This window comes from Madurella fahalii (genome assembly GCF_045866475.1).
Source record: "Madurella fahalii IFM 68171 DNA, scaffold_5, whole genome shotgun sequence".
NCBI lineage: Eukaryota > Fungi > Ascomycota > Sordariomycetes > Sordariales > Madurella > Madurella fahalii.
Window position 1 is genome coordinate 1728147 of NW_027263975.1, and position 26049 is coordinate 1754195.

Below are 26049 nucleotides of genomic sequence, written 5' to 3' on the forward strand. Positions count from 1 at the left end.
CAACTCGGGCCATCCGAAAATCGACGACATGCCCACGAGGACCGCGCCAATTCCGACCGGAACGCCGATGAGCGTAACACAAAAAGTGAGATACGTGAGAATGGATTTGTCCTGTCCGCCCACCAAAACGACGTGGACCTTCCTAAGGAAACGGCGCCACGCTGGCGTCCTGTCAACCAGAGTCTGTTTTAGCGGCCGCTCGTAGTTGAGGGAGGCGGCGTAGCTTACTGCCGAGTCCTGGTGCAATCCTCAGGGTCGGTGTTGCCGTCGATCTGGTCTGGTCGGCGAGCTCGTTCGAAGAGATGCAGCGGAATCGCTTGGGAGGTGGGCGTATCGAAGGGGTTCCCGGCTGACAACACAGACTGTGGCGTGCTTGGGCGGCGTTGCGAAGACCGGTTGGGAGAGCCCGTACCTCCTTGGTTGGCCATCGTGACTGGGAGTGGGAGGGGCGCAAGGTTTCGATCACGCGATGATCCTGCTTGACGGTGCCTGACAAAAAGAGCTCGATGGCATACAAACATCTTGATTGTAGAGCACTCCGACCACGCTTTCCTTAGGGGACGTTTCTTTTAGGCCGACGCTTCTTGGACGGCACTTGCCACAACCATGATTGCAGAGCAGACCAGGCCAAGAGCGACTGCGCCCAACCCTTCCAGTCACCCAGATTGAAGCAGGCACGGGAGAGTTGCGCGCGGTCCCAAGTGCCTTCGTCAACTAGCATCGGCAGGCTTACTTAAGGACCGTGTGCGCGCCTCTCGCCTCAAGGAACTGCTCCCCCACGCCCTGCGGGAGGCTCCGAATCATGGCAAACACCTCACGATTGTGGTACCTCATTCTTGTCTTCGGATCTAGGTAGGGTGCTGGTAGTCCCGTCACGTCGCAATAGTGCTTCATCGGGGCCAGGCTCGGAGCGCTCTCAATGTTGGTGTAGGTGGCGCTCGGTGCCGACGATGTTGCGCCGTTTGCAGGCTTGGACGATGCCGACAGTGTCTTTTCGAGAACGAGCTTGGACAAGCTGCGCGACGCTTGGGCTAGGTTCGGCTGCAGGCTGGTGGTACCGCTGGCCGAGGGAATAGCTGGAGTCGAGGTGCCGCTTGTGGAGAGGCCGTCATTGTCGTGCAATGCAGGGGTTGCCGCGCCGCTGTCATCTTGCGGGGTGGCAATGACGGAGGCTTCCTTGCGCGAGGCATCGCCGAGGATCGTCTTGATGTTTTTGTTGCGGCGCTGGTTGGGGCGCCAATGCGGATTGCGGAAGCTCTTGTGGATCGAATGGATGTCGAGCTGTTCGATGAGTGCTTGGTGCGCCGCCTGCGCAGCCTGAGCCTCTGGGTTCGACATTGTGGTATCGCTGTTGGAATTTCTGAGTTTTAAGTTGTTTGATGGTTTCGTAAGGCTGACGGTGCCCTGGGAGTGCTTTGAGCAGTGAGCTTGGGGAGGACCAGGTCCTGCCGCGCTTCACCGCTTCTAAGTACTCGCACTGTATTATTGATGGCATCCCTCAGAAAACACGGGGGTGGGGTTCTGCAACAACTACCCACTCATATCTGGCACGGCAGCAGCAGGACTGAGCTGAGAGGCAAGGGAATCATCTGTACAGAACTTCGGGCCACCGACGCGATGGTATGACAGTCTTTTGAATACTTCGACAATGTATTCACTGATTTTCAAATAGGAGAGTCCGCACGAACATCAGCAGAACTTGCTTCTATCGCGCATCATCACCAATGTAGTATGTTGATGCCGGGTCAATAACAACCCAACCCACCATACTCATTGCTTTCGTCACAGGAAAAATTGAACGAGGCCGTCATGGTTATGAATAAGACTCTGCAGGTAAACTTTCCATGTTATTTCCAATCTTTAGGTACTCTTACTGATATAGTCTTAGGAAATCAACATTCAGAACATGAACATTGAGCTGGTGGCCCAGATGTTCAAGAATTACCAATCAAACGTGCTATTTCACTTGGAAGGTGAGTTCTAGGGTTCTTTGGGTAATATTCAACATGTTTTCTAACCTCGAATGATAAAACAGCGACGGACAATTTGAAGGATCCAGCATGAGAGAGCCGGACTTGAGCATTTTCTAGCCCGGCTGCTCTTTAAGCGCCGTGAGAGGAAACTTCAATGGCGATAGAGACTTCTTTTGACAAGAGATCGTAGAGACTTCTATTTTCAGACTGGGAGACCAAGCCTGCGGTTTGTACAGTTATATGTGAACAGTGTAAAGGCTATTAGTAGTCCCTGGGCTACACTGTGTTGAATACCTTTCGCACCGTAATCAACACGGTCGCGCAAGATCCCTGAGTTGGGATTGCTAGGCACCTCGATAGTGAGCTCGACGCGGAAGCGGTTTGACATTTTGCAGCGCCAAACACGTAATAAAAGCACCCTCTCCTCTTATCTTCGTCAAGAGCGCGCACCGCAGTCAGAATGCAACACCAAGTGCTCCAGGATTAGGATACATCCTCTCTAATAATCTCGCATCAGCCGCTTCCGACCCAGCATTTAGAGCCATGGCGCCGTCCGCCATGGACGAGATCATCAGTCAAAGGGAGGCCTGGAAGAGCCTCCCTCCACCAACTTTGTATCCGGTCAAGGAAGCCAGATTCGAGAAATTCCTGCCGCCCCAATTAGATGGACGTGAACGGGCATTGGCTCAGCCTCCGGGCCAGGCGGCGATAGTCATTGACAATGGTAGGCCGCCCCCCCCCCCCCCCCCCCCCCCCCTCTCTCCCCGGCGCGCCCCTCGCGGGCACAATTCCAGGTCTTGAGATTGCTAACGCGCTCAATTGCGCTCTCCAGGCTCGTCTTCAGTTCGGGCAGGTTGGTCCTTCGAGTCCAAGCCGCGACTAGCAATACCCCCAATCATGTCTAAGTACCGTGACCGGAAACTCAACAGGACCTTCTCCTTTGCCGGCCTGGACTGCTACGCCGATACCACTGCGCGGGGACACATCCGCAATGCCTTCGAAGCTGGCACCGGAATTGTGAGCAATTGGGATGTCATGGAGCACGTCTTGGACCACGTCTTTCTAAAACTCGGCATGAACGGCGTCTCGGGCGGCATCGACATGCCTATCGTATTGACTGAGGCTGTTGCCAACCTCCCATACTCGAGGAAATGTGAGACATTCTCCCGTGTCTCTTCAGTTGGCCGCTTTCTGACCAGTTTCGAAGCAATGACAGAGATCATCTTTGAGTGCTACGGCGCACCAAGCCTCGTCTACGGCATCGATTCGCTATTCTCATACCGCCACAATAGAGGCCGGACTGGTCTCGTTGTGTCATCCTCTTATAGTGCGACACATTTAATCCCGGTGTACAACTCCAAAGCCATGCTTGCTCAGGCGATCAGATTGAACTGGGGTGGTTGGCACGCAGCCGAATACCTCCTGAAGCTCATCAAGCTCAAGTATCACAGCGGATTTCCCGGCAAGCTCAACTCTTCACAGGCCGAGCAGATGGTTCGGGATTTCTGCTATGTCTCCTTGGATTACGATCAGGAACTTGCCAAGTTCATGGACTGGACAGGGCTCGAGGACAGGGAGCGCATCGTTCAGTATCCCTATACCGAGGAAGTGGTCGTGCAGAAGACAGAGGAGGAACTGGCCCGAATTGCCGAGAGGAAGAAGGAGAGCGGCAGGAGGCTTCAAGAGCAAGCTGCCAAGATGCGCCTAGAAAGGTTAATGAAGAAGGAGCAGGAGCTCGAGTACTACAAGGACGTGCAGCGCCGGATTGCCGACCAAAACAAGAAGGAGACGAAGCGCCTGCTAGACGACGCCGAGCTTAAAGACGAAGCGGCGCTAGAGCGAGTTATCCGGGAGCTTGAAAAATCCATTAAGCGGGCGCGGACGAAGGATTTAGGTGGCGAACAGGAGGAAGAGCAGGAAGCCCCCGACTTTAGCCTTCTTGACGTGCCCGACGACCAACTTGACGAGGCTGGTTTGAAGCAGAAGCGCCAACAACGCTTGCTCAAATCCAACCACGACGCCCGGGCGCGCGCAAAGGCCGAGAAGGAAGCCGAAAAGGCTCGAATAGCTGAGGAGGCACGTCTTGATGAAGAAAGGCGGACGAACGATCTTGAGGGCTGGCTCGAGGACAAGCGCCAGGCGCGTTTAGCTAAACTAGCCCAGATCAAAGAGCGCGACCGGCTCAAAGCAGACCTCGGCAACCGCAAGTCCCTGGCCAGCCAGATCCGCATGAAGAACATTGCGAATCTCGCCTCGGACACACCCATGGGCGCGTCGGGTAGCCGCAAGCGCCGGCGCGGAGGCGATGACGACGACTTTGGCGCCGACGACGCCGACTGGGGCGTGTACCGCAGCGTCGCCATCGGCGCCAACAAGGGCGACAGTGACGACGACGAGGAAGGCGAGGAGGACCTCGAGGCCGCCGTCCGCGCGCTCGAGGCCGACCTGCTCGCCTATGACAAGGAATTTACGTACGAACACACGCTCGACGCGCAAAAGGACTGGTCCAAGTCGCTCCTGCACGCGTTCCGCTACGGTCCCCGGCCGTTCGACCCCTCCTCACCAGCGGAGACACACCGGCTGCACCTCAACGTCGAGCGCATCCGCGTGCCCGAGGTGCTCTTCCAGCCGGGCGCCATCGCGGGCATCGACCAGGCCGGCATCGTGGAGATTGCGGGGGATATCTTGACGCAACGGCTGCCCGGCATTGTCGGGATAGACGGGAGGGACGAGTTCTTGAAGGACGTCTTCCTCACGGGCGGCAACACCTTATTCCAGAACTTTGACGAGCGGTTGCGGAATGGTTTGGCGGCGCTGCTGCCTGCAGGCGCACCGCTCGTGATCAGGCGCGCCGGCGACGCCGTTCTGGACGCGTGGAAGGGCGCGGCAGGCTGGGCATGTACCCCCGAGGCGAAGAGGGCGATGGTGAGCAAGGAGGAATACCAGGAGAAGGGCGGCGAATACCTCAAGGTTGGTCTGCATCTTTGGTTTTTCCCGTGCCTATTCCACTTGTGCGTCTCACGCTGACATGCCTTGTTTGTTAGGAACATGACCTTGGGAACGCTTTTGGTTGATGCACCTGATGCTGGCGACGGCGTGGCGTTTTCAAGGGTTTGTTTCATTTTCGCCATCGCCCGCCAGATGAACTCTGTCAATCCACAACCCATGTACCGTTAGACCTTGACAATTGGAGTTCTGGATGACGAGCCGGTTGGAGAGGGTAAGAGGCGGGGAGCAAAAGGGAGGTCCAGGTCAAGTTTGCAGCGTTAGCCCAAAATAAACCAGATAAATGTTTCGTTGCCGCACGTCATGAGCAGGTTCTGCTTTCCCCCAGCCCTATCTTGGCCTCAGCCAACCTTTTATGCCGTGCTCATCAAACCGCAAACGACATACAACGGGGGATCAGTGGCATGGTGCGGGCAAGAACTCAATCGTGGCAAAGCTACCTATCCGGCTGTCTGTTAAAGATGCCTAGTTAGGTCTGCACGAAGGCTATTCGATACTCCCGCAGCGTTGGGTTCCCTCGCTACCATCCTCTGTCTGACCATGCATCGCCGCATGCATTCCCTCGAGGAAAACTAACCGATCAGCTGTTCTCCCCCAGCAACGACAGCAAGACAAAGCCCTAGAATACAACCAAAGAGAACAAACGAACGAAACACAGAAACACATAGCAATAGTCCGCTGCTATTGCGTGCGCCACCCGCCGTCAATATGTCGTAACGCCGAACGGGAACAGGAAAAGAAAACGAGTTGACCCTCCTCAATGAAACGCAATCTCTTTCCAAGGCCACTGAAAGAGAAGGCTAGAAAATAAGAGAAAAAAAATTGTATGTGATGCGGGAACCCAGGAAGACCAACCCTCTACTTCTTTCCGTCTTGTCCACCAACGACTCAGGGCAAAGGCCAGGCCTGAGACTGGAGCCAGATTCGAATCCAGTGCCAGATAAAGACCCCCAGGCAGAGGCACGTCAGAGCTAGAGATAGGACCAGAACCACGCGCAGAGTAGTTTCCTACATCGAGGCTGCGGGTAAGGCGTCCTGGGTGCCGTCCTCCTGCAGCTGCCGCGTGATTTCCTCAGCTGTCCTAACGTCGTCGTCTGTACGTCCGGCAGCATACGGGTCGCGCCCAGCGAGGTGCTCGCTCCGACTAAGGCCAGCAACTGCTTGGGCTGCTACCTCGAGAGGGTTAGCGCCGGGGCCCTGTCCGGCCGTCTGGACCGAGTCGGGTCCGCCACGTGTAGGCGGTGGCTGAGAGTTGGGGTGTGAGAGGTTGATGTTGGCGGGCGGTTGCGGGTATTCGCCCTGGGTGTCCAGTAACCGTGACTGAAGGTGGATGACGTATTCTCTTAGCGAATAGTTTTCGGCCTGGAGTTCCTTGTAGCTGACTTCCATTGCTGTAAAGTCGCGGACTTGTTGTTCTAGTTTCTTTATGTACCCCTCTTTACGTTGGCGGAATGCCCTCTGTAGCACCAAATGGCTCAGTCAGCATCTTTACGTAAGGCAAGTAATCTCAAACGAGTAACGCTGACTTCCGGGTTGGTGTGCTCAGAGAAAAACTGACTAGCCGAAAACGAAGCAAAAGGGTTGTTACTCACCTGAGCGGCTCTGTTCTGAGCGGCGCGCTTGGATTGCGAGAGCTCGCGCTTGGCTTTCCTGCCGTCTGCTGCACCCTCTCCCTGGTCTACCATCCCCACGGGGGAGATCACCGACGTAGGAGGGCCAGACATGGCAACTGCCTGGTCAGATGGGGGCGCTACTCCCGGGGGGATCATAGTAGGGACTGGCGCGTAACCTGCGGTTGTTGCGGCAGGTTCGTGGCCGGATCGCAGCTCTGGATGGATAAGAGATTCGCTTTGGGGGAGTGGTGTTTGACTATATCCATGTGGCAGCGTAGGAACGGGGGCGGCTGAAGCAGGTGAAGCGCGGTTGACTCCCACGGCCTCGGGAACGGGCTGCGAGTGGTTTGGGAAGCTGGGGTTAGGATAGGCAGCTTGGTCGCCTTGAGCAACAACTGGTGGAGGTGCTACGGGATGTTCGCGAGCATTGGGCTCTAAACCCAAAAGGCCAGGTTAGTATACCATTTACGGATGAAATGAGAGAAAACACAGCGCGAGGCCCAAGGTGCAGACCGGCACACAGTGCTCGAGTAATAACGATAACAATAAAACGGGCCAATCTTGCACTTAAAACCCGAAGCGGGTGTGTAATGCTGGATGAACAGGATCCGACTGCAACTCGACGCCCGAACACAGGGGTGGCATCGGCGCTGGAAACCGTAAGAGCAAATAAAGAATGGGGCGGCGGGAGACGTACAGCGGGACGGCTCGGCGAGGTTGGGTAAGACAGATTATAAATCCAACTTTACTCAACAGGCCGAACAGGGTGCAACAAGAACAGCAGACGCAGCAGCAAAGAACATCTGGCAGAGAACGGACTGTTCACTGCTTGGGCCAACCGCCGTTCCGTTCAATACTCGGTACCGAATGTGACATTAGGTGGCAGGAGAGCAGAGGGAGATGGGTGTCGGGCAACGGCGCTGGCGGCGTCTTGTAGAACGAACGACTTACAAGACGGGGCACAAAGCGTGGTGCGCGAATGGCTAATCGGAACACTGCCCACCCATCTGGGAGAATTAGGTAAGAAAGACGCCGGGGGGAGGGGAGGGGAAACGGCGACAAGGATTGGGATGCAACCCGTGTTCTTGTACCCTCAATGCAGCGCAGCAGCAGGCACTTACATGCGCCACGGTGCCGTGTGCGTAAAGCCAAGCGGGGCCGTTCTGGGTGACGATGAGGTGATCCATTGGGGGTGCAGCGCCAGCGTATAAGCACGTCGATGAAACGACCCTCATGCTTCGTACATCGGAAGTGTTTGCGCAATATACACTTGAAAATTGACAACGACGGCTGACCGATGTCTTCTTACGGGGATGGAGGCGATGGAAGATGTCTTGGTAATACCGAGCCGGCCTCCTCCCTCACTAGAGGGATTGCAGCAAGTGGACGGGTCGATCACAGGTGCAGCGTGCTTTCATGTTGCCTAGACAGGCAGCAATAAAATCGACTGCATCGACTGCATCGACTGCATCTGCGTCTGGCCTGTCCGCCCACGCCGGAGCGCCGGAGCGCCGGAGCGCCAGAAGAGGCCATGACCGGGACGGTGAAGAGAAGGAGGGGGAAACGATATCCGTATCGACGAGGAAAGCCCACTCACCATGCTTGATGCTTGTGTTGCTGGACATGTTTGCGACGCGACTCGTTAATCGTCCTGACTCAGCAGCACGCACTAGGTCGTTACTGGCTGCCGGGACAGGAGAGCTTGCAACCAGACCGGCAATTCGCTTGGGTGGGTTGCTGACGATATACAGCTTCGCGACGCACTCCAGCCTTGTGTGTAAGCGTCAGTTAGTGGATCGGATTGAAATGGGGCTCATGACTGAGCATCGCCGAGCACGAACGAACCTGAACCTGCCTGGCGACCTTTCCGAAGAGGTTTACAACCGCGAAATCCGAGTGGCTGGGTGCAGCGACAAAGTCGCGACGTAGAGTATCACTGGTTTGCGGTGCTCAGGCCGCGCCGTCGTAGTGCCTGGAAACCCGAGATATTTCTGGATTTGTCCGGATCCCGTAGTCGGCGGGTATCTGGGCTTGCAACACACAAAACCTAAAGTCTTGCTGGGCCGGTAGGCGCGAAGCGTGGAAATGGAAAGCGTTGGTAAGCCAGGGAGCCGAGGACCAGCAGGGGCGCTCGGAAGCAGATGACATAGGCTGTTCAACGCGTCCCCGAGCTAGCATCAAAGTCCCTCAGAGAGCAACCAGCGGTCCGAAGCTCGACTCTCTGGACGTCTCGAATCGCATCGATACGTTCCTGGTTTGAAGCCAGGGTGGTTCTCGAGGGTCTTTGTCAGCCGTTTGCTTGCTTTGTCAGCAGATAACTGCTGGATGTCTTGCGGCGAGTGTCTAGGGCTGCGATGGTGATGCGCGGGGTTAGGGGATGGCGCAGGATCGCTCTTGGCAGCCGAGAGAAATTTTTCCGAGCTCCGAGTAGGGGCCATCACCCGACCCGAGGACCTACCTAAGGTAAGGTCAGGTCCAGTTGGTCCCGTGTGTCCCGGCGCGTCCCCACATCATCGACCCAATCACCTATCAATGCTTGGCCGTACCGTGTTCTTCGCTGCCGCTGGAATCGCGTCGCCCTTGGCCCTCATGAGATTCGAAAGGGCAATCGCTCGCTCAATCTCCTCCGACTTCATGCATGCGATGTCATAGTATTTCTATGTTAGAATCAGAATATTTCTCCTAGGATGAGAAGCCTATTTCGCTCCGAGTTTCCGAGTCTCCATCTCCAAATAGCGAAACCCGCCATGGACGGCCCAATGCCATCCGAAATGTCTCGCGTTTTGAGTTCGACTTATACGACAGGCTTTGCCTCACCTGGCATAGTCAGAGCTGTGATTCACCAACCATGCCGTTACAGGAAAGTATCCTTTTCTAGGCGACAACACGACGCTACCAACGAACACTCTGAAGTCGGCCAAGAAAATGACAACTGCGAGAGTTCGGAACGTGCCGTGGATCGTTGTGTCGCCGCAATCATGGATCGCCCTACCGGCGTACTCCTAGAGGCTCTAGGTGGAGATCAGCATTGGTGATGAGTAAGGCAACAAAGTCTGCTGCCACCTTACTTCCTCAGACGTCGTCGAAAGTCTCACGGGGCTCTTGTCTCCCTAACGCCTCTCCAGTTGAACGTGTCAGCCATCGCTACCTTCTTTGTAAGTCAATTCCTCGGGACTGACAGCAGCTTAACACGCCCCATAGTATACACTGCAAAGTATTTGTCTACATGTTAAAAAGTGATTGGTTCTCCATACATACCGGCATTATGACGCAACCCTAAAAATATCGCCTACCTAAAAGACCCAAGGGTTCGATGGCTCCCCTCAGGAGACTTCCAATTCTACCCAGTCTCCTCTCATTACAATCATGACACACGGCGACCACGCTGTGAAAACAAACGTAGAAGACGACACCTCTATCCGAAACCTGGACGTGGTAAAGCCGTTGACCATTTCTCTTTGCGCTTCTGGACAGTATCCCCGGTAATTGGACTAGACGATTAGGGTAAGCTGCCACAATACTCTAATCCCACGTCGACCTCCCGCGCTCGAGGTACCGTACCCTCAACTCCATGTACAATACCACAGTCTCAGCCATCCTGCATCCCCCCCGCCAATCAACCTTAGCCCACAACAAACGATGCATTCATCCTTTGTACCAAAATTCTCTAGACTATCATTGCTCACCAGCTTCGGCCCGCTGAAGTCCCCTGGGATTTTCCGCACCAGCCTCGCCCGAGCATCACTGTTAACGCGGACCTCCATCCACGCGCCTCGACCTTTAAAAAACGTCCACCCACCCATCCGCCATCTCGCCAACACCTCCACGGCATCAATGAGCAGCACGAGCCCACAACCTCGCTTTTCAACCGGATCAGACGCCGCCGCGATGGCCGCGGCGCTAGCCCCGCTGCTGACCGGCAACGGCGGGCGGTGGGCGCTCGTCGCGGATGGTGAGGCGCTCGAGCGGACGTTCAAGTTCAAAACATTCGCCAAGACGTGGGTGAGTCGAACTTAATCTCTACTGTAACCTCGAGGTTGTCGCATGGACCAAACCATATATTTACTTTGGGACGTGGGGCACGCAGGACTTCATGACGGCCGTATCGCTACAGTGTAAACTCAAAAACCATCACCCGGAGTGGTCCAACGTAAGTTTCCAACCATGGGCCAAGCTGAGCCAGACCACCTTGTGGTCATGGCGTGACGACCCTCCACTGAACTTAGCTACCTACCTTCTTCCTAGGTGTTTAACGCAACCTTCATCCGCTGGACAACCCACCACCCCAAGGGCCTCTCATCCAAGGACGTCGAGCTCGCCTCGATATGCGATGAGCTCGCCAAAGACTTTGGCGAAGTAGTCGAGGAGCAGCAGCAGTCCCAACAGGAACAACAGCAGGACCAGGCATGTCAGCTGTCCAGCCTTGCGGACAGGGCCACCGGTGCAGCAAGGGATTGCTGCGTCCCTCGGAAGAAATAACATGAGCTGGAGGCTTGACGGTTAGGTCTCGGCCGGCACGCAATTGGGATCCATCACCAACTGCCTGATAGGTTTCATGTCTTGTGTTATCATCTCGCATATTAGTCAAACTAGTGTAAAGTAACGCTCCATATATACAGCGGCAAGGGAGTCGCTAAGTGGTATTATGCAATTAACAATTATGGACTGTCCGCCCCAACGCCCGTCTTTATGCAGCGGAGTCCGTCCCTAGGTACTTTGTGTTCGTGTCGTCTTCATTCACGGACGTCATATTTTTCTTCCCCTTCCCCTTCCTTTCTAAGTGGGCATTTGTTTCTCTTCTGGCACTAACCTGCAAACCGCGCTTCCGCAAATGTCTAAACCCATCGAATATGTAGCAGCCTTTCCACTCCTTGGAGGTGCTTTAAGCAAGAGTCGGCTGTCATGCTCAGTGCGCTGGGAACCCAACATTTACTGAGCCTTCTTGGCCCGAATCTCGGCCAACTTCCTCTCGCGCCGCTTCTTGCTGGCCGCCTCGCCAGCCTCGGTGTCGAGACAGTAGTCCCACCACCTGAAGCTCGACGCATAGTTGCCAATGAAGCGTTCGTGGTGCAGGTCGTGGTGGTCGGCACCAGCCCAGAAGGGCAGGATGTGCCGCAGGCTCCAGGGGAAGTCGTAGCCGCTGTGGGCGTCAATGGCCTGGAAGAGGCGGAGTATGATCCACAGATACATTGTCATCAGGTGCAGGTCGCCCGTGATCGAGACCCAAATGATGGGAGATCCGACAATACCGAAGCCCAAGAGCATGACCTCGATCGGAGATGCGTACTCGGCAGCGAGGCCAAAAGGCGCACTGTATGTGTGGTGCAGCTTGTGAATGTTCTTGTAGAGCGGACCGTAGTGCAGCGCGCGGTGGAACCAGTAGTGCCAGGCATCCTCCATGATGAAGAAGATGGTGATCTGCATCGCCATCTTCCAGAGGGGCGGGAATGGGACGCCGTAGTCCATGCCGAAGTAGGTCGCGATAGGGTGGAATAGCCAGATTTGGGGGAGCTCGACCGTGCAGTGGCTGAGCAGGACGAGGGCAGCGCACTCCCACTGCTCCTTCCATGTCGGCACCTTGGTCTAAAGAACGGGTTAGCTGCATTGGGGGAGATTTGTGAACTAAGCCGCGCTGACATTCTGAAGTTTGTATTTGTTGAAGTATGGGATCGCGTCGATGATCATCCACGGGAGTGACCTGCCGAAGTAGACAAGCTCGTGCATGACGAAGCTCATGATGCCCGTCGCAATCGTGTCATTCTGCATCCAGAGATACCAGGACTGCGTCCTGAGTTAGAATGATTGTTGAGGACGGGACAGTACGGGGGTGGGCGCGCCTACCGCCCAGAGGCGCTCGGCCAGGTTCAGGTGGACATTGTATTTGGAGACCTCCTCAAAGACGGTGGTGTAGGTAGTGGTGGAGCCGAGACCAGCAATGGTCGCGTTGCTAGGTGTCCCGAGTCAGCTTCTTCGACGAGTCACAGAGACGCGCAGCGGTGGTCTTACAGTACTCCCGACGCCATCTTGGGCGAGTCGATGTGGAGGGTGCGCAAGTGGCGGCGCAGGCAGAGAAGAGAAAGGAGCAACCACAGCAACACCAATAGCGGCCAAAGACGGACAGGCCGATAAGAAGAGAAAAGGGGACCGTATCACAAGGTCAATGCCGTTGCGATCGAGTGGGTGAGTGAGGAAAAGCACAAGAAAAGGGTCAGAAATGAAATGGATTTTTATCATTTGACGGGGCCGGCGTTAGTGTTGAGTTCCACTCAGCCAATCGCACCAGCATCGGCCCACATTCCAGTGCCCCTTTCCGTCTCCCGAGGACACTAAGTGGGGCAAATGGGGGTGGGTCATTGGCTATCAGTCGAACGGATGCGTCAACCTCCCATGCCCCGTGCCTGCCAAGCTTGAAGCATTCGTTAGGTGCATGCAGAATACCGTGCTCGAGGAGTCTGTTCTTGATGCAGCGTGTCATTGATTGTAAAGTTCGATGAAAATGGATCAGATGACGTGTGGAATCTACACGTATCCTGTCTCCCTGCCAGAAAATCACATACCGTTGGCCCAGTCAGCGGTCATACACGGTGGTTGGTAGACGAGACTGCTCTCAACGGCTGTCAGTTGATTATGCACGTAAAGCAGTTAGTGGCTCTTCCTGCAGCACTTGTGCCTGTTGAGCGGAAGTTGCCTCAGGTATGAAATCATTGCCCAATTGTAAAACCCAAAATCAACCAATCGATGCATTCAATCACCATCATGTGGTTTATTTTCTTTTCTGCCGAGGATTAACTTGATTCCCCGCGGGCAATTAGCAACATTTGGGTATTCCTATACGCTGTAATTTCGTAGTGGCTTACCTACAAGGACTCGTTCGATTCCGCTTGCACCCGAGCGGCATGATCTCATTTGAATCTCTGTCGATAGCCCACAAACCAGTCCTGGCACGCTAGACCTTACGCCGATTGCTCCCTGGCCACGAGACCAACCCCACTGTGGATTTCGACCAGCCGCTTTTCACCCCGGAATTCTTCACATCCGAGCAGAACTGGATGGGCTGATCGGTTCATCAGCCCCCGTTAGAGTTCGGAACTCTGGCCACACTTCGCCACCTTTACGCGTCCTCCCAGACCGGGGACGAAGCGGCGAGTCTACGGCGAGAAGGCTCACAGCAGGTCCTTGCAGCTCACGGCAACGCTGCACAGCCCGGCGCTTGGCTCCCGGGCCGTGCCAAACCTCGTTTGAGGCGACACAATGTCTATTGTGGCCGAGTTAGTATTCTTCCGGGGCCTGCCTGCTTGGAAAACACGCAATGTTAACCATGGTTTCACATATTGCAGTCAGCTCCGGCGTCTAGATGCACGGATTGATCGTGTCTCTTTGGTGCCTTTGACACTGGGTGCGGACCACGATGGCGAGCTGCGGAGCGTCGACGGCGTCGCAGCCTCTGCGCTCTCTTCGCCCCGTGTTGACGAACTTCTTCACATCGTGAAAGCCTTGTCGTCCGGGTTAACCTCAGGGTCCCACTTGTCGTCGTTCCGGATCCAGAACTTGCTTGTGCGGTCCGGCTTGACGGGAGAGCCTCCATCGCCCGAGCTTCTCGAGGCCAAGAGTCAGTATGAGTCGGATGTCGAGTGGCTCCTGGTAGGCAAAGCGACCGTGCAGACATACGGCCTCCTAATGGGCACCCTCCTTGATCAAATCATCCCGCTGAGCGATGATGTCTGGTATTGGGACGACGTCTTAAGTTCATATCCCTACAGTATCCTTTACACCATGCAAACATCGCCGTTGCGGATGTGGAATTGGACCCGAGAAATTTATAACGAGAGTGTGGATCGATTCAAACGTTTGCACCGGGATCAGTTTTCGCCCCAAGTGTCGGACGCCGAAGAGCTTGCGTCTACACAGCACGATGGGGTTAGTCGGGCCCATAAAGCAACCGTGTCAGCATCCCTCCACTCCCAATTGTCGAAGCATTGGCGTCAGTTTTACGGTATAGTGAGGCAAAGCGTCGCAGAGAGGTCCATCACGGATATTCAACGCAAGATTCTCTCCCGTGTGGACATTGGCCGCTCCGAAGCCCGTCACAAGCAGACCCAGCTGCGGAAGCTCCGGGAGATGACGGCAACTGGATTGGGAGTACTCTTGGGCGAGGGTCTCAATTTCGGTCTTTCGGACGAGACACAGAACGAAGAGTGGAAAAGCATGCTAGAGCGAAGTGTTGCTCTCATGGACATGATCCTGCGTGGCGTCCTGTCCTTGGACATCAGCGTCTCGGAGTTTGAGGATAAGGTCTTTGCTGGTGTTGAAGAAGACCCGGAGCTCTCCATTCACGTCGAGGATTCCAATCCGGCCGAGAGACCGGCTGTCCTTGCGCGCCGGCTTCTCGTGCTTCTCCAAGACGGACTCCCAGATCATCGCGTCGCAATGGCAGGACTCGCCCGGAAGAATGGGCGGCCGTCGAGGCTCGTCAGATACTGGCTTCCGGCAGCGGCTTTACTTGTTTCGTCCTCTACGATTCTCCGCATCCTGGTTAATAGGCGAAATGACATCATTAACTGGATTCGAGACTTTGGTCACACGGCACACGACTTCTGGTTCAACTGGGTGGTTGAGCCCGTACGCAAGGTTATCGGCACGATACGGCACGACACCAACAGTGAGATTGCCATCATGAGCCGAGATAGTCTGAAGGCGGATCGGGACAGCCTGGAACGGATGGTGGTGGAGTTTGCGATGGATAACCCTGCTGTCGCGGTTGGAAACCCGTCCATCACGGAGAGCGAGATTGCCGAGATCCGAGCAAAAGTTAAGGAGGGGGATGTGACGCCTGTGCTCAAGGCCTACGAGAAAGACATGCGGAAGCCCGTTGTCGGTGCTATTAAGGGGGACCTCGTCCGGTCGTTGCTGATCCAGGTGCAAAAAACAAAAGTCGACCTCGAGATAGCCATCAGCGGCATCGATGCGCTGCTGAAGAGCCAGGAACTGGTCTTTGGCTTTGTCGGGTTGACTCCTGGTGTTCTTGGTGGGTTTATCTTGTTGCGCCCCGTTCAATACGTACTAAACGTTCACTAGTCACGATCGCCTTTCTCCAATACTTCAGAACCTTCTTCGGCAGCCGCAAGGGAATCCGCCGTGGCCGGAAAGTCAGACGGAGTGTCCGAGTGCTGCGCAAGATTGACCGGATTCTGTCTGAGGCGACCACTTCGCAAAACAACATCATCTCTTACCGGGACCACGGCCTGCTGGTGTGCGAGGTCCATGTGCTGCGGGGCCTGGCGCACGGTGTCCTGCCCGGAGACGTTGAGAAGGAGTTCATCGAGGACCTCGATGAGCTGACTAATCTAAAGGGCATCCAGGTGCAGATGAAAGCGCTTGAGCGAATCCGCTGGGCGTATGCCGAGTGGCTGGGCAGGATGAAGTAGTGAAACGGCGGAAGTTGATACATGTTTTAGTGTGTCTAGTGTGTTTATGGTGTTCCTTGACGAGCGGCAGCATTCAGGTAGCATTGCGTAGGGGAGCATGTGAATATTGGGAACTGGCGGGACGGAATCGAAGGAGATGGCGTATCCAGGATGCGTTATGAGAGTACGGTTGATGATAGATGTTAAATGCCTTGTAGCTAGACCGAGGACTTGCTTCTGAGACAACCTCAAGCTCCTCAGACAATAGTGGGGCACCGACCCTCTTGCTCCTTTTCTCCATACTCGATTCTGGCCCCCATTTTGTCCATTAGGTTTATCACCTCCGCAGTAAACCCAGGTACTTTCTAGTCCGTTCCTGTCAGGGCACATCTGGCCCTTGATGTGCTGTCTTTACCGGCCAGGTCGTGGCCGGTGCAGGACACGCTGTGGTGCGCGGCTTGGTGGGGCATTTCTGACAGTGAGCGAACCCCTGACAAGTTGCGTTGCCGGGGGCCAAAGTGCGCCACTTCAGTGTCTCGTCCAACCGCAGGCACGCCAAGACTCGGCGACGTTTCCCTTCCGCATGCTATGTTGAGGCTCACCTCCTAGTTAAACTTTTCGAAGTTCGACAAATGCCAACAGCCTGCTCCGGACCGACGTTTTGATCTTTTGAGCCTGCGACCTATTTCTCCTTTGACATTCCTGTGCCGGCAACGGTAGAACGAACGCTGCGGCTGTGGAACAGGGCAGCACGCCGCTGCTAATTAATCACGACCCCGGGGGTCTTGGAAAGCAACCGGCTCCTTGGTTCCATCCAGGCTTCCCGTCCGTCTCCTCTGCAGGTGCGTCAGCCCGCGGCGATCTCACTTGGTCCCTGTCGTCCGCCCACCCTAGCCTCCTCTGTCGATGCCCGTTTGTCTGGTTTTCGCTTCAGATCAAACCTGGCTGCCTACAGTGCTCTGCCCTTTCCAATTCCCTGCGGCCCGCCGCCCAGCCATCATTCATCACGCCAGCTGTCCAGTCGAATACCTCGCACCGGCAAGACGGGAACACTGACGTGTGGCGCTCTCTTACACAGCGCGGCTCTGTCGCATCTCGGGAGCTGCAAGTCTTGCGAGCCAGCTACCGCTTCTTCGCTATATATCACGGCAGGCTCGCCGATCATTATAAAGCCCTCTTTGGTCTGGACTTCATCTCGCCTTCCCAGAGACGCCGCCGTCTTGATATCCGAAGCGAAGCCGACCCGAAGTCGTGCGGTGTTGCCGCCCTTACATATTCACCATGTCGTCGGGTAACAGAAATTACGATTTCTTGGTAATTCCGCCCTCAGCGATGCGTCTCCGCCCATTGCACCACTGCCACCTCCTTTGCGCGGATTCCGCAATATACCCCATAAGCCGCAACCACTCTCAAGCCCTGCGTACATGCTGACACTGGCCGCTTCGGACGATGAACAGATCAAGCTGCTGCTGATTGGGGACTCGGGCGTGGGCAAATCATGCTGCCTGCTGCGCTTCAGTGAGGACTCGTTCACGCCGTCCTTCATCACGACCATCGGCATCGACTTCAAGATCCGGACGATCGAGCTCGACGGCAAGCGTGTGAAGCTACAGATCTGGGACACGGCCGGCCAAGAGCGGTTCCGGACCATCACCACAGCGTATTATAGGGGTGCCATGGGGATCCTACTAGTATACGATGTGACGGATGAGAGGTCGTTCAACAGTGCGTGCTCCTTTGCCACTTCCGTTTTGTTGAACTGATTTACTGACTTACAACTACCTGTGACAACCACAGACATCCGGACTTGGTTCGCCAACGTCGAGCAACACGCGACAGAAGGCGTCAACAAGATCCTAATCGGCAACAAGTGCGACTGGGAAGAGAAGCGGGTCGTGTCGACGGAGCGGGGCCAGCAGCTGGCCGATGAGTTGGGGATTCCGTTCCTCGAGGTGTCAGCTAAGACGAATACCAACATTGACCAGGCTTTCTACAGCCTCGCGGCCGACATCAAGAAGCGCATCATTGACACGTCCAAGTCCGAGCAAGGCAGTGCCGGGCAGACGGGGGTCAATGTCAACGAGAAGGGCGGGGACGGCGCTGGTGGGAAGTGCTGCTAAACGCTGTGCTGGCAGGGAAGAGAGCTCCGGATGGTATTATTGCAGGCAAGAAGGCAGGCAGGTTGGTTGGGATATGGGATACACGGCAGGCATGGCGTGGCGTGGCATGGCATGGCAAGGACGGAGCCATTTTATGAAGGTGCGATGACGAAGTCTCAATCGGACGCAACGCCTTTTCTTTCTTTCTTTCTTTCTTTTTTCTTTATTTTCTTCTCTTTTCTTCATTTCCTGTTTAAAGGAGCCCAAGGTACATACGCCCGACATGCACGCTACGATCCCAGCCATTTTCGATATTCATCAACGACCAACCCACGAAAGTCGACGATACTGCAACCATGAAGACCAAAGGAGAACAAAAGGTGTGAGAGCTAAGGAGGAGAAGGCATCCAGTATCTGACTCGCGGACGTCGCAAGTTTGGAAGAGAGTGGAGAAGGAGGCTGACTTGCTTGCCGGCTTGCTCGCTGACCGTTACCCGTGGGGGAAGAGAGAACAGGCAGCGTCTTGGGCTTCGCCGCCATCCACCTCTGGAATTTCTTTGTTGCTTTTTTTTTCTAGTTTTGTTTTGTAGAAGAACGGGGGGCCAAAGGGGCGGGCAAGCAAGCAAGCGACTGAGGGCAGGCAGAAGGGCACAGAGCAAAGTATCTTTCTGGTCACGGAGTTTGGGCTTTCGTCTTGTCTTGATCTCGGTACTTAATACATTAACCTCGCTGAGTTTTGTGCTGTGATTGGTGTTTGGGTGAGGTTCATATTGGTTTGGTGAACAGGGTTGGAAAGCGTGAATGGCTGGGTTCTGGTTACGGCAGAGCTGTCTGGGTCGCAGTTTGCTATTTGAGTCTGTGAGCTGAAGATACCTTACTCAGGGTGATAGAGAGCTGCTGAGAAAGGTCGACGGAAAATGGGTGGACCCCATACCTAACCATACATGTAAGATACGTACCCCGTCGTGCACAATAAAGCTTTGTTCCGGCATGGATACAGTAGCCGTTCCAAGACGGCTCTGGGGAATATGCTCCAACCAATCCATTCTGCGACATTTATCCCCCCGGTTCATTTCGCCTGATGCAAGTGCTAGATACCTCGAGCTTGGGATTTTCGATACCGGCATGTCGATTTGTGGACCCCTTGTAAACAACTGAACGGGGGCCGCTTCTTGCGCAGCCCGCCTCACTCACTCACCGGGCTGAGTCAAACGGAGGGGCTTGGTCCCTCTCCATAGCACAACCTCGAAGGATAACCGCCTGCCTGCACCGAGCCTGCTTGACCTAGGCCAGGGCACTCGATCTACATGCAAATAACTTGGAGGAATTGATTACGAGTTCCGCCACAGGCCATTTCCGCAAGTTTCATTTTTGGGCTCTGATAAGAATAACGGAATATGGCCGGCTCATCACCCCTCGATAACTGTCCCACCATCGCGGAATGGCGTGCTCAGGCAGACGCCATGAAGGCGGCCGTTTCTAGGTTGCCCGCCATCGAGAACCTTGAAAGCGTGATCGATGCAGACTGGGAGGACGACGAAGTCGACCGCGTTTACGAGCCCCGAGACGGGCCGCGCGATATCTGGGACTTTATCTCAGATAACGAGCTGGACGAAATCGACTTTGATAGCGGCGATCTGTTTGATGGCGTTGATGGTGATGGTAGCGGCGCGTTTGATCTTGGCTGGCTCGCATCAAAATGCGCCGATGTCTCATCACGGAGGTCCGGTCTCGCCCCCGGGGCTCTACAGGACCAGATCATGGACATTCTGGGCGCCAGCAGACCCGAGGGCGAGCTTCAGTCGTTGCTGACGGACCTGGTGGGATTTGACGACCTCGATTTCATCATCGACCTAGTCTCCCACCGGTCCGAGATTGTCGCTGCCATGGCCTCGGACAACCTCCGAGATGCGCAGACGGGCCAAGCGCCACGGCTGTTGACGAAATCACAGCGGCAGGAGGTCCTCAGGCGCAAGGACCTCGAACATAAAGCCACTCCCCTGGCTGCAGCCCGCGAAAAAGAAGAAGATTATCCCCACGTGTACAAGACGTACAGCGCCGGTAACACACTGAGCCATACAGGGGCCAAGTACAAGTTGCCAATGGGCAGCCAGAGGATGGAGTTTGAAAAGTATGAAGAGTACTTGGTCCCTGCCGGTAAACCGGGAACCCTCTGGCCAGGCCAGAAGCTCGTGAAAATCGCCGACATGGACGGGCTGTGCCGGAGAACATTCAAGGGGTACAAGACGCTGAACCGCATGCAGAGTCTGGTATACCCGGTGGCCTACACAACGAGCGAGAACATGCTCATCTGCGCCCCAACAGGTGCTGGTAAAACGGATGCAGCCATGTTGACCATCCTGCACACCGTCGGCCAGTATCTTACGCCCAGCCCCTTCGAGAACCCTGCCGCCGCCGACTTTGCCGTCCAAGCAGAGGACTTCAAGATTGTCTATGTCGCTCCAATGAAGGCACTCGCGGCCGAGATTACGGATAAGCTCGGCAAGCGGCTCGCCTGGCTTGGGCTGCGCTGCCGCGAGTACACGGGCGACATGCACCTGACCAAATCTGAGATCGTTCAGACCCAGATCATCGTGACGACGCCGGAGAAATGGGACGTCGTGACACGCAAGGGCACCGGAGACACGGAGCTGGTGCAGAAGGTGCGGCTCCTCATCATCGACGAGGTGCACATGCTTCATGACGAGAGAGGCGCTGTGTTGGAGTCGCTGGTGGCCAGGACGCAGCGGCAGGTGGAGAGCACCCAGTCCCTGATTCGGATCGTCGGTCTCAGTGCTACACTCCCCAACTACGTCGATGTGGCCGAGTTTTTGCGTGTCAACAAGCGAGCCGGCCTGTTCTACTTTGACGCTTCCTTCAGGCCCGTGCCGCTTGAGCAGCACTTCATTGGGGTCAAGGGGAAACCAAACAGCAAGCAGTCTCGAGACAACCTCGACCAGGTAGCCTTTGAAAAGGTGCGGGAGATGCTAGAGAAGGACCACCAGGTAATGGTCTTTGTCCATTCGAGGAGGGACACGCAGGCGACTGCCAAGATGCTCTACGAGAAAGCCACGGATGAGGCTTGTGTCGGGCTGTTCGACCCTACCGGGCACGATAAATACGAGTCGGCCATGAGAGATGTCAAAACTACTAAGGCGCGTGAGATCCGTGATCTTGTGCCCAAGGGTTTGGGCATCCACCATGCAGGCATGGCTCGCTCGGACAGGAATCTCATGGAGCGCCTGTTTGCCGAGGGCGTGATCAAGGTGCTGTGCTGCACAGCCACTCTGGCCTGGGGTGTCAACTTACCTGCCGCTGCCGTCGTCATCAAGGGAACCCAGGTATACAGCGCTCAGGACGGCAAATTTGTCGACCTTGGCATCCTCGACGTCCTACAGATCTTTGGTCGCGCCGGCCGCCCGCAGTTTGAAGATGTCGGTATAGGCATGATCTGTACCACCCATGACAAGCTCGCACACTACCTGACGGCCGTGACGGACCAGCTGCCTATCGAATCCAGGTTCTCCGCTAAGCTCGTCGACAATTTAAACGCCGAGATTGCGTTGGGGACAGTTAATTCGATATCGGATGCCGTGACGTGGATTGGGTACTCCTACCTCTTTGTTCGCATGAAGAGGAACCCGATGGCGTACGGCATCGAGTGGTCAGAGTTCAGCGACGACCGTAGCTTGGTGCAGAGACGATCCAAACTAGCGACCGAGGCCGCAAGGACGCTTCAACAAAGCCAGATGATCATCTACAATGAGCCCACCGGGGAGCTGCGCCCCAAGGATATCGGCCGGATTGCCAGCCAGTACTACATCCAGCACACCAGCATACAAATCTTCAACTCTCTGATGAGGCCGGACGCTACCGAGAAGGACATACTGAGGATGATTGCTATGAGTGGAGAATTCGACAACATCCAATCGAGGAATAACGAGGCCAAGGAGCTGGCCATGATGAGAGACAATAGACAGTTCGTGCCGTACGATGTCACCAGCGGTATTGACCAGCCACAGACGAAGACCAATATCTTGCTTCAGGCCTACATCTCGAGAGCACAGCCGGAGGATTTTGCGCTAACGAACGACCTGAACTATGTTGCCCAGCAGGCTGGACGCATTTGCAGGGCTCTGTTCATGATCTCGCTCAACAGGCGATGGGGCTACCAGTGCCTCGTCCTCTTGACTTTGGCTAAGTCAATCGAGAAGCGCATCTGGGCCTTCCAACACGCCTTCCACCAGTTCGACCTCCCCAAGCCCGTCTTGAACCACTTGGACATGAAGGAAACGCTGTCAATCGAAGCAATGAAGGAGATGGAGCCAGCAGAGATTGGGAATTTGGTCAACAACTTCCGCATGGGCGGCAAGATAGCAAGACTACTCGAAAATTTCCCCACGTTGAGCGTTGAGGCTGAAATCGCACCTCTGAACCGCGACGTATTGAGGATTCAACTGTACATCACTCCCGACTTCCGCTGGAACGACCATCTTCATGGGACATCTGAATCGTATTATATTTGGGTTGAGAATTCGGAAACATCGGAGATCTATCACCATGAGTTCTTCATCCTCAATAGACGGAAGTTGCACGATGACCACGAGCTCAATTTCACAATACCGCTTTCCGACCCGCTTCCGAACCAGATATACGTGAGGGCTATCTCCGACCGTTGGCTCGGTGCCGAGACAGTGACTCCTGTCTCGTTCCAACATCTCATTCGCCCAGACACGGAGAGCGTCTACACGGATCTCTTGAACTTGCAGCCCTTGCCCATCTCGGCCCTCAAGAACTCGGTGCTGGAAGAGATCTATGCGCAGCGTTTCCAGTACTTCAATCCAATGCAGACCCAGCTCTTCCACACGCTGTATCACAGGCCGGTCAACGTCCTCCTCGGCTCACCCACTGGGAGTGGCAAGACTGTCGCGGCCGAGCTAGCCATGTGGTGGGCGTTTCGGGAGCGCCCGGGCTCCAAGGTGGTGTATATTGCCCCAATGAAGGCCCTGGTGCGCGAGCGTGTCAAGGATTGGGGGACTCGTCTCGCCAAACCGCTGGGTATGAAGCTCGTCGAGTTGACCGGCGACAATACCCCGGACACTCGAACGATCCAAGACGCCGACATCATCATCACGACGCCCGAGAAATGGGATGGTATCTCTCGTAGTTGGCAGACGAGAGGCTATGTCCGGAAGGTCAGCTTAGTCATCATTGACGAGATCCATCTCCTTGCAGGAGACCGTGGCCCTATTCTGGAGATTATTGTTTCTCGCATGAACTACATTGCGGCGTCTACCAAGAATGCCGTCCGTCTTTTGGGTATGTCGACGGCGTGCGCGAATGCGACAGATCTGGGCAACTGGCTTGGCGTCAAGGACGAGGGCTTGTTCAACTTCCGGCACTCGGTACGTCCTGTACCGCTGGAGCTCTACATTGACGGCTTTCCAGAGGTCAGGGGTTTCTGCCCGCTGATGCAGTCAATGAATCGGCCAACGTTCCTGGCGATCTTGAATCACAGCCCTGACAAGCCAGTCATTGTATTCGTCCCGTCTCGTCGCCAAACCCGCCTGACGGCCAAGGACCTCATCAATCTTTGCGGCATGGAGGATAATCCTCGGCGGTTCCTCAACATGGACGAGGAAGACTTGCAGCTCAACCTCTCGCGAGTCAAGGACGAGGCTCTCAAGGAGGCCATCAGCTTCGGTATTGGTCTACACCACGCTGGTCTGGTCGAATCGGACAGGCAGCTTGCCGAAGAACTCTTCCTGAACAACAAGATCCAGATCCTCATCGCTACCAGCACGCTCGCGTGGGGTGTCAACCTGCCGGCGCACCTCGTTGTCGTCAAGGGCACCCAGTTTTACGACGCTAAGATCGAGGCATACAAGGACATGGACCTGACCGATGTATTGCAGATGCTCGGCCGCGCGGGCCGCCCGCAGTTCGACAACTCGGGCGTCGCCCGCATTTTCACCCAGGATTCCAAGAAGGACTTTTACAAACACTTCCTGCACACGGGTTTCCCGGTCGAATCCTCGCTTCACACAGTGCTCGACAACCACTTGTGCGCCGAGATCTGCGCCGAAACCATCGTCACAAAACAAGACGCCCTCGACTACCTAACATGGACCTTTTTCTTCCGCCGCCTGCACAAAAACCCGTCCTACTACGGCCTCAAAATCTCGGCCGAAGACCACAACTCGACCGTGGCCCAACAGCTTGCCAACGAGTTCATGATCTCCATGATCGACGCTTCGCTCTCCGAACTCGCCGATTCCAAATGCGTCGAAGTCTACCCCAACGGCGACGTCGACCCAACCCCACTAGGCAAAATCATGAGCTACTACTATCTGTCCCACAAAACTATCCGCCACCTCGTCCGCAAAGCCAAACCCCAAGCCTCGTTCCTCGACGCGCTCTCGTGGATGTGCCGCGCGACGGAGTACGATGAGCTCCCCGTGCGGCACAACGAGGACCTCATCAATGCGGAACTCTCGCGCAACCTCACGTTCCCGGGCACCTCGTTCGGCCTGCCCATGTGGGATCCACACGTCAAGGCCTTCCTCCTCCTGCAGGCGCACATGTCGAGGATCCCGCTGCCCATCACTGACTACGTCGGTGACCAGACTAGCGTCCTGGACCAGGCCATCCGCATCATCCAGGCGAGCATCGATGTCATGGCCGAGCTGGGCCACCTCAGCAGCCTCTTGGAGTTTGTCAAGCTCCTCCAGTGCGTCAAGTCGGCCCGCTGGCCGGACGAGAATCCCGCGTCGATTCTCCCCAGTGTGGATGTGCAAACCGTCGGCGATGACAGCGACAACAACAAGAAAACCCCCCTTCAAGACATTGCCAAGCTCAGCAACGTCCCACCAAAGCTCCAGTCCCTTGCCCGCAAGCTGGGTGTCCCGCCGGCGCAGACAGCCCGCTTCACCAAGGCCGCCGCGTCCCTCCCCAATGTCCAGGTCACCGTTGACGACCCCCGCACCGGCTCGCTTGCGGTCCAGCTTAGGCGCCTCAACCCGCTCGCCGAGCGAGAGGCGCGCATGTATGCACCCCGCTTCCCCAAGCCGCAGACGGAGGGGTGGTTTGTGGTGGTGGGGGATGTGGAGAGGGACGAGGTGCTTGCTGTCAAGAGGGTCGGGTGGACGGCTGCCGGTGGGAGGGGGGGAAATCATGGGAGTAATAAGAAGGGGTTGGAGGTCGGGGAGAGGGTGGCTGCGCGGGCCGTGGTTAAGTTACCTGAGGCGGAGGAAGAGGACGGGAGGAAGGTGGATGTGTTGGTGCTGAGTGATGGGTATGTGGGGATGGAGTGGCGGGTTGAGGGGGTGCAGCTGCCGGGACGGCCGAAGGTGGCGGCGGGGGTGGAGAAGGGAAGTGAGCAGGGCAAGAGGAAGCAGGGTTCTAGTTCTACTGGGGAAGGGGAGAGGGCGTAACGGGTTGGTTGTGATGGAGATTTCATGGGCCTGGACGGGGTAAAATGTTGGTGTGTTAAACAGCTATCTAGGTATGGCTGTCTAACGTCAAGGGAGAGTGTGCAGCCGAGATGGCTGCTTGGATTGTGTTTGGACTTTGGTGAACTAGGCTTCCTTGTGCCGTCGTTTCCGGCCGAAAGTAGACTTCCTACGACGCGCCGCCATAGCCTCCGGGCGATTGCGGTGACAGTGTCTCGTGCGAGCCTGCCACGAACCGTTTCATCCATACGCATCTTCGCCACGAACTAGACCTTTTTTTTTTTTTTTGCCTGTTCAGGGTTACTATGACCGTAACTCTTGTGGCAGGCTCAACATCTCCTCTACCCAGCGAACCATGTAGCCATCCCTAGGAATAACACTCCCTTGGGCCAGTAAGCTTCCTCCGATCCTGACTAGATCCTGCTTGAAGGGAGCGGACGACGTTGGGACTCTCCTTTGACTAGATTAACAAGACCAGGGGTCGACTAGAAGCCAGAAGCGGC

At 55.7% G+C, this 26049-nt stretch overlaps 9 protein-coding genes across 9 annotated transcripts; 6 read left to right on the forward strand and 3 right to left on the reverse strand.

Annotated features, from left to right (window-relative positions):
• Positions 1–729: 729 nt before the first annotated feature.
• On the reverse strand, positions 730–1338 carry MFIFM68171_09087 (Vps72/YL1 C-terminal domain-containing protein; the record flags this gene model as incomplete). Its single annotated transcript, XM_071064506.1, has 1 exon — positions 730–1338. The coding sequence occupies one exon, from the start codon at positions 1336–1338 to the stop codon at positions 730–732; it is 609 nt and encodes a 202-aa protein (XP_070920607.1).
• Positions 1339–1617: 279 nt separating this feature from the next.
• Positions 1618–2064, forward strand: DAD4 (DASH complex subunit dad4; the record flags this gene model as incomplete). Its single annotated transcript, XM_071064507.1, has 5 exons — positions 1618–1620; positions 1673–1729; positions 1789–1833; positions 1889–1973; positions 2036–2064. 5 exons carry the CDS (start codon positions 1618–1620, stop codon positions 2062–2064), a joined length of 219 nt encoding a protein of 72 aa, XP_070920608.1.
• A 452-nt stretch (positions 2065–2516) lies between these two features.
• ARP5 (Actin-related protein 5) lies at positions 2517–5047 on the forward strand (the record flags this gene model as incomplete). Its single annotated transcript, XM_071064508.1, has 4 exons — positions 2517–2697; positions 2806–3126; positions 3181–4943; positions 5018–5047. 4 exons carry the CDS (start codon positions 2517–2519, stop codon positions 5045–5047), a joined length of 2295 nt encoding a protein of 764 aa, XP_070920609.1.
• Positions 5048–5987: 940 nt separating this feature from the next.
• Positions 5988–8217, reverse strand: MFIFM68171_09090 (uncharacterized protein; the record flags this gene model as incomplete). The annotated part of the gene is made up of 3 exons (XM_071064509.1): positions 5988–6437; positions 6572–7026; positions 8190–8217. 3 exons carry the CDS (start codon positions 8215–8217, stop codon positions 5988–5990), a joined length of 933 nt encoding a protein of 310 aa, XP_070920610.1.
• A 2209-nt stretch (positions 8218–10426) lies between these two features.
• On the forward strand, positions 10427–11071 carry MFIFM68171_09091 (uncharacterized protein; the record flags this gene model as incomplete). The annotated part of the gene is made up of 3 exons (XM_071064510.1): positions 10427–10594; positions 10680–10742; positions 10838–11071. The coding sequence occupies 3 exons, from the start codon at positions 10427–10429 to the stop codon at positions 11069–11071; spliced, it is 465 nt and encodes a 154-aa protein (XP_070920611.1).
• Positions 11072–11521: 450 nt separating this feature from the next.
• ERG25 (C-4 sterol methyl oxidase) lies at positions 11522–12615 on the reverse strand (the record flags this gene model as incomplete). Its single annotated transcript, XM_071064511.1, has 4 exons — positions 11522–12175; positions 12230–12373; positions 12434–12539; positions 12599–12615. The coding sequence occupies 4 exons, from the start codon at positions 12613–12615 to the stop codon at positions 11522–11524; spliced, it is 921 nt and encodes a 306-aa protein (XP_070920612.1).
• Positions 12616–13843: 1228 nt separating this feature from the next.
• On the forward strand, positions 13844–16017 carry NCA2 (Nuclear control of ATPase protein 2; the record flags this gene model as incomplete). Its single annotated transcript, XM_071064512.1, has 3 exons — positions 13844–13860; positions 13930–15617; positions 15668–16017. The coding sequence occupies 3 exons, from the start codon at positions 13844–13846 to the stop codon at positions 16015–16017; spliced, it is 2055 nt and encodes a 684-aa protein (XP_070920613.1).
• A 1260-nt stretch (positions 16018–17277) lies between these two features.
• Positions 17278–18116, forward strand: SEC4 (GTP-binding protein; the record flags this gene model as incomplete). The annotated part of the gene is made up of 3 exons (XM_071064513.1): positions 17278–17310; positions 17454–17721; positions 17794–18116. 3 exons carry the CDS (start codon positions 17278–17280, stop codon positions 18114–18116), a joined length of 624 nt encoding a protein of 207 aa, XP_070920614.1.
• A 1376-nt stretch (positions 18117–19492) lies between these two features.
• mug81 (Putative steryl acetyl hydrolase mug81) lies at positions 19493–25528 on the forward strand (the record flags this gene model as incomplete). The annotated part of the gene is made up of 1 exon (XM_071064514.1): positions 19493–25528. The coding sequence occupies one exon, from the start codon at positions 19493–19495 to the stop codon at positions 25526–25528; it is 6036 nt and encodes a 2011-aa protein (XP_070920615.1).
• Positions 25529–26049: the final 521 nt, after the last annotated feature.